We start from the raw sequence: 12,208 nt of genomic DNA on the forward strand, positions 1-12,208 counted from the left end.
AGGTACACATAATGGTGATCCATGGTTCGGAGAGAGTACAACTTGCATGAACAGCCCAGTAAGATAACAAGCAATAGCGCACAAATCATGGAGCCACAAATTGCTGCAATAATAACTCTTTTTGTTGTTCCTGAAATGCAATTCAAAATAATGTTAAGTTCCACATTTGCTGATGTAAATATTCACCAAAACAGTTAAGTATGTCGATAGTCTCTGCCTCTACAGTCTGTTATGTTGAATTTAATACCATTGTAGAACGATCCTTTGTATACACTGAAGATACAAAGGGGAATCTGTGTAGTGTACCACTGTTTTAAATACACGTAAATGTGGGCAACATTTCATCAATATTCTTTGGTCCAACTAGTCGGGAATGAGGAAAGGTCGAACTTTGGATCAATTTAAATTCTTTGAGTTTAAACAAGAGGACCATGATGGTCCTGAATCGCTCACCTCTTCCCACATGACCCAGTTTTGAGTATGACGTTGTTTTTTCTATTATTTGACATAGTGACCTAGTTTTTGAGCTTATGTGACCCAGCTTTTAACTTGACCTAGATATTATCAAGATAAAAATTCTGACCAATTTTCATGAAGATCCATTGAAAAATATGGTCTCTAGAGAGGTGACAAGGTTTTTCTATTATTTGACCTATTGACCTAATTTTCGAAGGTACGTGACCCTCTTTTGAACTTGACCTAGATATCATCAAGGTGAACATTCTCACTAATTTTCATGAAGATCTCATGAAAAATATGGCCTCTAGAGAGGTCACAAGGTTTTTCTATTTTTATACCTACTTGAATAGTTTTTGACCGCACGTGACCCAGTTTCGAAACTGACCTAGATATCATCAAGGTGAACATTCAGATCAATTTTCATGAAGAGCCATTGAAAAATATGGCCTCTAGAGAGGTCAAAAGATTTTAATAATTTTAGACCTACTGGCCTAGTTTTTGACCGCAGTTGACCCAGTTTCAAATTTAACCTAGATATCATCAAGATGAACATTCCGACCAACTTTCATACAGATCCCATGAAAAGTATGGCCTCTAGAGAGGTCACAAGGTTTTTTTATTATTTGACCTACTGACCTAGTTTTTGATGGCACATGACCCAGTTTCAAACTTGACCTAGATATCACCAAGGTGAACATTCTGACCAATTTTTATGGAGATCCATTCACAAGTATGGCCTCTAGAGAGGTCACAAGGTTTTTCTATTTTTAGCCCTACTGACCTAGTTTTTGACCGCACATGACCCTGTTTCGAATTTGACCTAGATATCATCAAGATGAACATTCAGACCAATTTTCATACTGATCCCATGAAAAATATGGTCTTTAGAGAGGTCACAAAGTTTTTCTAATATTTGACCTACTGACCTAGTTTTTGATGGCACGTAAACCACTTTTGAACTTGACCTAGATATCATCAAGATGAACACTCAGACCAACTTTCATACAGATCCCATGAAAAATATGGCCTCTTGAGAGGTCACAAGGTTTTTCTATTATTTGACCTACTGACCTAGTTTTTGTAGGCACATGACCCACTTTCGAACTTGACCTAGATATCATCAAGATAAACATTCTGACCAATTTTCATGAAGATCTCATGAAATATATGGCCTCTAGTGATGTCACAGGGTTTTTCTATTTTTAGACCTACTGACCTAGTTTTTGACCGCACGTGACCCAGTTTCGAACTTGACCTAGATATCATCAAGATGAACATTCAGACCAACTTTCAAACAGATCCCATGTAAAATATGGCCTTTAGAGAGGTCACAAGGTTTTTCTATTATTTGACCTACTGACCTAGTTTTTGATAACACGTGACCCAGTTTCGAACTTGACCTAGATATCATCAAGGTGAACGTTCTGACCAATTTTCATGAAGATCTTGTGAAATATATGGCCTCTAGAGAGGTCACAAGGTTTTTCTATTTTTAGACCTACTGACCTAGTTTTTGATGGCACGTGACCCAGTTTCGAACTTGACCTAGATATCATCAAGGTGAACATTCTGACCAATTTTCATGAAGATCTTATGAAATATTTGGCCTCTAGAGAGGTCACAAGGTTTTTCTATTTTTAGACCTACTGACCTAGTTTTTGAAGGCACGTGACCCAGTTTCGAACTTGACCTAGATATTATCAAGATGAACATTCTGACCAACTTTCATAAAGATCCCATGAAAAATGTAACCTCTAGAGTGGTCACAAGCAAAAGTTTACGGACGGACGCACGCACGGACGGGAGGACGACGGACACCGCGCGATCACAAAAGCTCACCTTGTCACTTTGTGACAGGTGAGCTAAAAAGATCTACAAATCAATATGCGTTAGTTTTCAGTCATATCCCTAGTGGTCAATTAACCAAGCCACTGTTTCTTAACCTAAATGAGCAATTAACATTTAGTTCCTCTGCAAGCCACAGACAACTTCCAAACACTATTAGGTGGATTCTGGTGTGAAGTTATACTTGAGATGTGTTGTCGGTTATTCAAATTACCTCTTTTAGGCATCTAACTTGCATCTTCCTCCTGAGCTAACCAGGTGGGTATGTAAAATCAGTAATTAAACAGGGCTAATTTATATTTTAACTAGAGATGCTTTTGAGAAAAGCGCATGTCTCCCACAACTGCCTAATCATCTAAATAGTAAGTCAGTCTGCGCTTTCTAGGACCCAAAATGTACCCTATACTACTTGTGCATGCGCTTTCTTGCACCCAAAACGTACCCTATACTACTAATAAAAGTAGTATAGGGTACGGTTTGGGTGCACGAAAGCGCATGCACTACGGGGATTTTTCAGTAATTCAAAAGCCATAATTCCAAAGTGCCTGGGTCGATTTGGCTAGTTATCGAACTTGGCCAAGGCCTTATGGTCAGACACATTTTGTTCAAGTTTGGTGAAGATCGGGTGAGAAATGTTTGACTTAGAGTGCGACAATCTTTTATGACAGACAGACAGACACACAGACACACACACACACAGACTGGAGTAAATCAATATGTGTCCCACACCACTGTGTGGTGGGAGACATAATTTAAAGGCTTTGATCTGAGACAATCTGAACATTCAAAGTAAAATTTGCATTCAATCCGCAGTTGTTCTCTTATAAAATCAATGCTAGACAATTATCAATTTTCTCTTGATATATTTTATAGGTTCTGACTTTCACAACATCAGCCAAATTGAGAAAACGTTTTTCAAGAATAAAGTTGAAATGGTAATTCGGATAAAGTAATATTCTAACCTGTACAAAACTGTTCATCACTGTTGTCTCCGCAATCATCTCTCTCATCACATGTCCAGGACTCGTAGATACAACGTTTGTTGTCACACAGAAACGTTCCATTGTGAGTTCCACACAACTCTGATGCTACAATACCGGAGGAAATCATTAACAAGGAAATTTACCTCATTAAAAAGTTCAAATTTCATATTTTCTTTTAGAATACTATAATATCTTGTATTTTGTGTGTTAAAAATCCAGAACTTTAAATGTAACCTTAAACATGTTAAAACACAAATTCTAATCAGCAGGAAGCTATTTATTCTAATAAAAGCAATTAAAGTCTGGGTTTTCGAAAGGACTAATTTACAAAAATAGTAAACAACAAGCTTAAGTCACTCATTTAAGAAGACCCTGCTCCTGACAAGAATTTAACAGTTCATGAGAAAAAGTCATTCAAAAGATTTTACTGTTTTTTTAGCTTTCCTCTGGCCTCTTAGAGCAGTAGACCTTAATTTTTTGACAGTCTGACCTCTTAAGCACGACCTTGACCTTTGCATTTACCTGTCTTGAGGCCTTACTATAGTAAAGGAACCAGCGTGGGAGCCATCTGGTCTAGTCGCGTTATGGCGGACAGGTTTTTGAATACTAATTTTTCACTTGTCATGGCAACAGAGGTCTAAATTAAAGCTAGTTTCTGTTTAAATGTCATTGTTGATGTATATATTTCACATGTCTAGACTTGCAAGTCTGAAAAAGTGCCATTGCTAATTACTTTTATATATTCATTGATTAATATACAACATCTTATTTGTGACCAGAAATATATTTAATTGGGTTGTAAAATGAATATTGGACACACAAGATTTCGGGACGTACAGATGGACAAAGAAACCAACACACTGAAGGCTTGAGGACGTACAGACAGTAGCAACACTATATTGCCCCCCCACATGTAATGTAGGGGCATAACAATTTTTCTCAGAAAGTTTATTTATTTTGTTGGGTTTAATGTTGCATTGACACAATTGTAGGTCATATGGCAACTTTCCAGCTTTGAAAAAAAAAAGTTTCATATTAATCAAGTTGAAAATATGACCTCTAGTATTAACCAAGCCTTTTTTTACAATTTGACTGACTGACCAAGTTTCTGACGAAAAATGACCCAGTATCAAACATTTGGAATCTTATTAGGGCAAACATTATCTCTAAGTTTACCTCTAGAGTGTACACAATGATGATGGACAAATGACGTTATTATTACTTTTGTGTTCGGGTAAGCTAACGTAAAGAAAAATTATTCCCTCAAAAAATGACTCAGTATCAAACATTTGGAATCTTATTGGGGCAAACATTATCTCTAAGTTTACCTCTAGAGTGTACAAAATGATGATAGACAAATTAATGACGTTATTATTACTTTTGTGTTCGGGTAAGCTAACGTAAAGAAAAATTATTCCCTCAAAAATATTTTTGACTATACAGTGGCTATCATATTTTAGTTCAAAGGTAATTTTGTTCCTCTTCAAGCAGACACAGACACCTGGTACATGAGCATGTACATCAGCACAGCCACCAACATCAATAAGGCTCACTAAATGATTACTTACTACAATTAATTTCATCAAAGCTATTAGAACATCTTGCAAGACCGTTACATCTCTCGGTAGGATGGTAGCACTGACTGGTCTGTAGTCCACATGTATAGTCACCTTTGCAGTTACCTGTTTAATTAAAAGGTTACTTTTATCAGAAGCAGCCAAGAAGGCTTAATACGGACAGCATAAGACTATCATTTAAGAGAAATTTGTTTGATGTGCTTTGACCCAAACTTTAAGAGGCTGGATAGGTTGTACAGAAAAACTAGTACAGTGTAACATCTGAGAACTGCACACCCTCACAATCAGAAAAGAAGTATGTTTTTTTTCAAGTTTCAAGTATTGAACACACAGAGATTTTGTAAAATGTTGCAACTTTAAAGGTTGTTTTTTATCACAAGTTCACTTGCTTTATTACTTACCTGCATCCAGCTTTGAAAGCTGTGTCAATTTGACAAACTGTTAGACAAATAACAAAATCAAACCATTATCCAAAGTCAAATCTTCATGCTGGCTGATTAATTTCTTTACTTAATGCAGGTTTTAAATGATATCATAGGTAGAATTAATAGTCCATGAAGATGTTTGATGTACATATCAAACATTAATCCACTAGTGATTTCTTTAATTCAAATTCTTATCTAATTATCATAATTTTCGGTTGCCATTTAATCCATTGACTAACAGGTTTTGACTCTAACACGTGTCAAAACAAACGGTCAACGCTAATTGGTAACAAATATCTACCAGTTCATATCACAAATTTTAGAAATAAATTTGTACTGAAATAAGTCAATTTTTTTCTAAAATATTGTCAGGTGTTAAGAATTAGGAAGAAGTAAGGTCTATATTGAAAGCAGAGGAGAAAAATGGGATTGAGAAAATCTGTATGTTTTTCAAAACGGTTTTTTTTTTTTGGAAGATCCAGTATTTAGAAGTTCTACTGTACATAAAAATCAAACTTGGGACATCAAGAAAGTGGTCTTAATTTGCAAATGATCTCCATTCACATGATAAAATACACTACAAATATCAAAATTGTAAATGAAACTACTTGTTGTTGTCTCTGTTCATGAAAAACCTTTAGCACTAGTTTGATTACAGTGAAATTTTTTGTTAAAACTAGAGCTATCACTAAAGGAGAGTAATACCCCCAGACACCGCTTTGACACAGGAAAGTAAAATGTTGACATGACTTCTGACCTTCAAGTGTGACCCTGACCTTGAATCTAGTGACCTGGGTTGTCCACTCTGCATGTTATCTTGATGACATTAAATACTGATGCTAGTTGTATGAAGTCTTTCAAGTGGTTAAGAAGATATGGAGCGAACATAAAGTTAAGCTATTTGACCTTTCTCATACAAGTGTGACCTTGACCTTTAAGCTCCAAGTGTAACCTTCCTAAAGACTTTGGTAATGTGCCCTCTGTATGTCTTCTTGATAAGACTAATGATTCTAGTTTTATGAGAATCTTCCCATTGGTTAAGAAGATATGGAGCAGACTTGACGTTCGGACCAACGGACAAATATGACTTAAATTATATAGCCCCAACATATTTTGTATTGGGGCGAGTGGGGCACAATAGTAAATGTATGGTTGTTTTTAAAATATCATTTGGATGAAGCTTAAATTATTTTTTTTAAGGTTTTGTTCATTTTTTTATGTAAAAAAAAAAGGCTTGTATTTAACATTAGATTTAATACCCTTAGCTTAATTGCATGATATTTTAGAAGATAAATGTAATATTAAAGTAGAATTTACCGCATCCTATTTCGTCAGAACCTTTCAATGGACAATTCCATATTCCATTACACCGCTCATGTAGTGCATCGTAACAATCATATTCTCCCTCACATGGATTCTGAGACGGCAAACATTCACCTGGACAAAGTAAAGTCACAAACAATAATATAACTCTTCCATAATATTATACTGTGAATTCATTTAACTGAAATTTCACTGATTTAGCTAATACAGCTATTTTGTTATTCTCTAAACACCAAATGGATGGAAATTTCAATTATTCATAGGGATTTAATTTAATAAAAAAAACCTTGAAAATTATTCCCTTAAGAATATTTATCTTTGAAATAGTACTACCATGGTTTTCTTAAGAAATATTACTTAAATTTCCCAAAGAACTAAAATGATGGGTTTTTTTTGTATTTTGCAAATAATTTGCTCTTTAAACAGGCTAACAAGATGGTCATTAAAGTTGACCAATGATGTTTCACTGGTATTTTTTTCCATGATGGTCTTATGCTTTGTTTTGTTAGGTCTTAAAACACATCAGTTCAAGTTAGGTCAAATGTAGACTTCCCAGCTTTTGAAGTTGAGATGAAGACCCTGCAGATGCCCCACTGATCTTCCATAAACCGTCCTCACATGAAGGAATTCTACAGCTGTTATTGAATTTTAAACCCATATAAGGGGCAACTGATTCAAATTTACCCGACTATATGGCCAGAAAGGCCTCTTTATTGATCTATTTCACACTTAAATGCAAAATATTTGCTCTTCTGAAGTTTATATCTTAGATTTTCTTACAGTATATCAAGTCTAGTTTGTATTCTCTTTTCATTCCAAGAATAACAATATGGATAAATTAAAATAAATTGCAGTTAAATCGGAGTTGATGTTGAATTCATTTTGTAACACCATATTTCGTTTCAACGAAATCTTTTTTTACTTACCTTTAATTTGATATGTAAAATTGAATCCTCCATATTCTCCGAAGTAGTCACTTATGAAGACAACATTTAGCCAATTTGAGGAGCTCTCTATTACATCTGGTGGTGGACTGCGCCCATAGTAAGTTCCGATCAGCTTATAAGTGCTGTCTGGCCCGTCATAAATTTTGATATAGTCTGTGTTTCGTTCAGGCTCTAGGGAAAATGACACTCTCCTTAGCTGTATTGTTGAGCTTACTGCTGAAGCCTGGAACCAAAGTGAAGATTTGAGAAATATTAGAGCTCATTAGTTGTAGGAACTATTTTTTTTCATAACTGACTGAATGTTTTGATCTATAAAGTCATACTGTTTACCCTGCCTCAGATCAGTAGATCAGTAGTTAAAGACATCTACAGTTCATAGGTTGGGTCAAGTTGTTTGGCTCTGGATTTAGTGCGATTTTGTAACAGCCTTTTCTTATCTAACGGTAAGTAGTTATTCTTACCAGTGTTTCGGCACCTGTTCTAATATGTTCTTCGTAGTAAAAGCCAACTTCTCAATATGAATCAGCGGCGGACTAATGATTTCAGACACAGCACAGTGTATCAGTGTGTGGATTGTATACCAACGGCAGAATACTCTGCAGCTTCCAGGTCATGGACAGAGTGGTGTAACTAATATGTTTAAATAAGTTTTTTCTTTATCTTATATGTCTAGTCCCAAAATGTTCTGAATTCCACTTGTACTACAATATACACATCTGTGCCTGAGGTATGGCTCAAGACTTCAATCTATGTACATTCAAGCAATCCCAGGTTTATGCTATGTATCACACAGAAACTTTTCAGAGTTCAGATACAGAGGTATATCAAAGGAAAATTTCGCCCACCTTACCTGTTTGTGTATAACCCAGGAACAACTTGAATGTTGTGGATATTGCCGAGGAAAACTTGGTGATGCAAACCAACCAACTGAATCTTCTAAACGCTTGTTACATACACTATTCCCTGAAAGCAGAAAACTCTCCATACAACAAAGTAAAAATCCAACAACAAAAGGGCCATGATGGCCCTGGATCGCTCACTTTGATGATGGTAGAAAAAAAATTAAGAAAAGATTCATTAGCAGGTTCTTCAGAAAAATGTGTGTAAAGGATGTTTTCTATCTTAGCTCTTGTGGCTATCAAGTGCAGTCAAGCGAAACCATTGAACAAGCTTGAGAAATATCCATCCTATGATGTTACATACCAAGATTGGTGAACACCCATCTGGTGGTTGTTGAGAAGACTTTGTTTACCTTAAGCCTGCTAAATTTTCAAAATGGACTGGTCCATCATTCAATTTGGGTAGTACCATATATTATGCGATGGGGTGTTCACTGAGAATTTATTGACTGATTACAGTGAATAGCGAACAGTGCAGACCATGATCAGCATGCACAGATGTGGTTGATCTTGGTCTGCACTGGAGACAAAGGCAGTATCACTTGCCACCAGCAGGCTAAAAGTTAAAGTGTTGTTTTAGCTATAGCGACTCTTTCATTCAGTCAAATGGATGCCTCTGATCAAACTTGAGACAGGTCTATACTATGACGCTACAGACTAAATGTGATGTAATTCTGACAATGAAGTTGTAAAATGCTGATGCTGACAGACTATGACAGACACACGATGATTGCAAAAGCTGACTCAAGTGAGCTAAAAGCTATATACTAATAGCTTGCTTGTTTAAAATTATACCCAATACATGTTTGTAAAAAGAACGATGTTAACATTGCATGACAAATGCATCTTGAAAATGCTTGATACAACAATATTATCAAGTTTAAAAAAGTGCTAATTCCAAAATAAGTAACTGAACATAAGTAAAACAAGAGCTGTCAGTGGACAGCACACTCGACTATTCTCAGTGCTTGATAGTATAATATAAGCAATGAGTAAAACTTTAACATTACAATAAGCATATTCTAAGTCGAAAAGGGGCCATAATTCAGTCAAAATGCTTGATAGAGTTGCCTCCTCCTTTTTACAGACTGGGGTCATGATGGTAAACAAGTGTGCAAAATATGAAAGCAAAATCTCAATGGACTCTGAAAATATTTGGGGTGGTATGCAAACTTTAACATTTATTCTAAGTCGAAAAGGGGCCATAATTCAGTCAAAATGCTTGATAGAGTTGCCTCCTCCTTTTTACAGACTGGGGTCATGGTGGTAAACAAGTATGCAAAATATGAAAGCAAAATCTCAATGGACTTTGAAAATATTTGGGGTGGTACGCAAACTTTTAACATTTGTGTGACGCTAACGCCGACGCCGGGGCGAGTAGGATAGCTCCCCTGTTCAGTAAAGACAACATAAAACTTACCACACATGACAGGGTTTTCATCTTCACCGCCAACACAGTCGGTTTTGCCATCACATTTAAACATATTGTGAAGACACCTCAATTGATTGTACTCAATCACAACACAATAAATCTCATGATAGGCACAGGTTGTTGATTCAGGTTTCCTGGTTGTTGGCCTATACTTCTCTGTGGGAAGTTAACAAAGCATATGCATTAATTGTAAAGCTTTTTGGGTTTTAAGTCAGACAAACTCAACCTTAAGTCATATGGTAACTTTCAAGCTTTTGATTGCTGAGAATGACTCCAGATGACATTATTTCAGGGTTGTGTGGGCACCTGAATAGAACCACTGGCCTTCTTGAAGCCAGCTTGATGACTTCCTCACACCAAAGAATTCTACACCTGAAACAAGGTTCAGAACCCACAGCTGTGACAGGAAAGTGGCACAAAGACCGCAACCACTCGGCCACATAGGCCACAAATTTAATGAATAGAAAAAATCATCAAAAGTGTTAGTTGAAAAGTTAAACAAGGGCAAACTATGCTACAATAGAGATAGAGTCCTAATTAATTGAATCTATACTAACTGATTTTTTAATATGTATTTTTTAGCTAAATTTAAAAGAAAGTTTGAAGCTGTTTGAGCTACTTCCCCCATTCAATACCTGTAAAGCAGTTGTGACTCCAGTACAGTCTGAACCAATGACCTTGGGATTTTGCAGCCAATACCTTATTCACTAGATCACCGCTCCACTTAATGACAAGCCATACACTTTCAAAAACCAGTCTGAACCAGAGTTCAGTCCACGTCTAACGCGGATACAATTTAAAACTGCAACTTACCACAAATGTTGCGGTCTTCATCCATGCCATCTCCACAATGTATAATTCCATCACAGAGGAGTTTACTAGGAAGACAGCCGTATTGGCCATAAAACTTAATATAACAACGGAAACATGTTGGCTTGGGTGCTGTTGTTGGCCTTGATGATAGTGCTGTTGTCCTCAGTTCCTTTTGATAGGATGCTGAAATTTGTTTACAAATAAAATTATCTACCATAAATCGTATAGTGTCAGGAGCCTAAAAGTTTGTTGTTTTATAAATTCAAATCAGTCTGTGAAATAGTGTATTTGCAATGTGCAGCAAAATTGTGAAATATAATGAACTATTTATGAAATAAATCAGCCCTTTCAGTGAGTATTTATTTTCATTTACAAATGTATACAGTTAGCGAATGCTGTAAAATCATTTAACTCTACTGTATTTTTATTAACATTTTTTTAATAACCTGTAGGTTTTAACTTACTTGATGTTTTAAAACATACTATTAATTAAAACTTCTTGTGACTTTTATATTAATGTAAGACATACTGCTTCATATCCTAAGTATATGTCAACATTTTTCTGGCCAAAGGACCAAATTTAAAATTTATAGCTCTATTTGGCCAGCCAGGAAGGGCCTCATCTACCACAGCTCTACAAAAATCTAAATACTATATACAAACACTGAAGTGTAAAGTAACCACACAACCAAAGCAGGTTAAATTTGACTATTTTTTATTAAAGAACGACGTTTCGGCTTCTACAGAGCCTTTTTCAGTGTAAGATTTTATAAACTGGTACAATATTTCTAAAGTACAAAAGTCCGGTGTTTTTAGTCACATGACCAAGAGCTAAAAATAGAATGTGGTGTTTTTCTGAAGTTAAGAAGAAAGTTATGTACAAATGTGTATACAGTTGAAATAAAGTTGTTATGAAATACATGTAAGTTTTATTGTCTACTTAAGTGTGTTTTAGATAGAATACATTGTAAATGAGAATTTTTTCTTAGTTCTGTGATAGTTCCTCATGGTTCCCATCTTAGCAGAGTGTTTCTGCAATTTCTGATTTGGCTGAGCTAGGTTCAAACTCAGGGCGGTCTTACAGTCTTGTAAAGATCTGATTGTGGTTCTTCATCTGGTCACTAAATCTAAAATTGAGCTGCACCATGAGAAAACCAACATAGTGCATTTGCGACCAGCGTGGATCCAGACCAGCCTGCGCATGCATGCAGTCTGGTCAGGATCCATGCTGTTCACTTTCAAACCCTATTGCAATTAGAGAAACCGTTAGCAAACAGCATGGATCCTGACCAGACTGTACAGGCTGGTCTGGATCCATGCTGGTCACAAATGCACTATGTTGGTTTTCTCATGGTGGGGCTCAAATAGTTTGCACATGTTACCTTTAAAACCACTCAGATTGCACAGAAGAGTGAAAACAAAGACTACCACTTTAGAGTTTGTAAGTTTGATCCTCAACAGAAGAAAATGTTTTCTTATGACAATTGAACAGAGATGAATCATTT

The 12,208-nt window shown here is 35.9% G+C and overlaps 1 protein-coding gene across 1 annotated transcript in view; it reads right to left on the minus strand.

Moving 5' to 3' along the window:
- The window catches only part of LOC123548820 (low-density lipoprotein receptor-related protein 12-like), a 34,346-nt gene that overhangs the window by 5,183 nt on the left and 16,955 nt on the right, over positions 1 to 12,208 (minus strand). Inside the window, 8 exon segments of the mRNA XM_045336382.2 lie at positions 1 to 130; positions 3,267 to 3,392; positions 4,856 to 4,969; positions 6,607 to 6,726; positions 7,539 to 7,782; positions 8,410 to 8,522; positions 9,879 to 10,046; positions 10,704 to 10,886. Of these exon segments, the coding sequence (XP_045192317.2) occupies positions 1 to 130; positions 3,267 to 3,392; positions 4,856 to 4,969; positions 6,607 to 6,726; positions 7,539 to 7,782; positions 8,410 to 8,522; positions 9,879 to 10,046; positions 10,704 to 10,886 (1,198 nt within the window).

This window comes from Mercenaria mercenaria, chromosome 6, assembly GCF_021730395.1.
Source record: "Mercenaria mercenaria strain notata chromosome 6, MADL_Memer_1, whole genome shotgun sequence".
Classification (NCBI taxonomy): domain Eukaryota; kingdom Metazoa; phylum Mollusca; class Bivalvia; order Venerida; family Veneridae; genus Mercenaria; species Mercenaria mercenaria.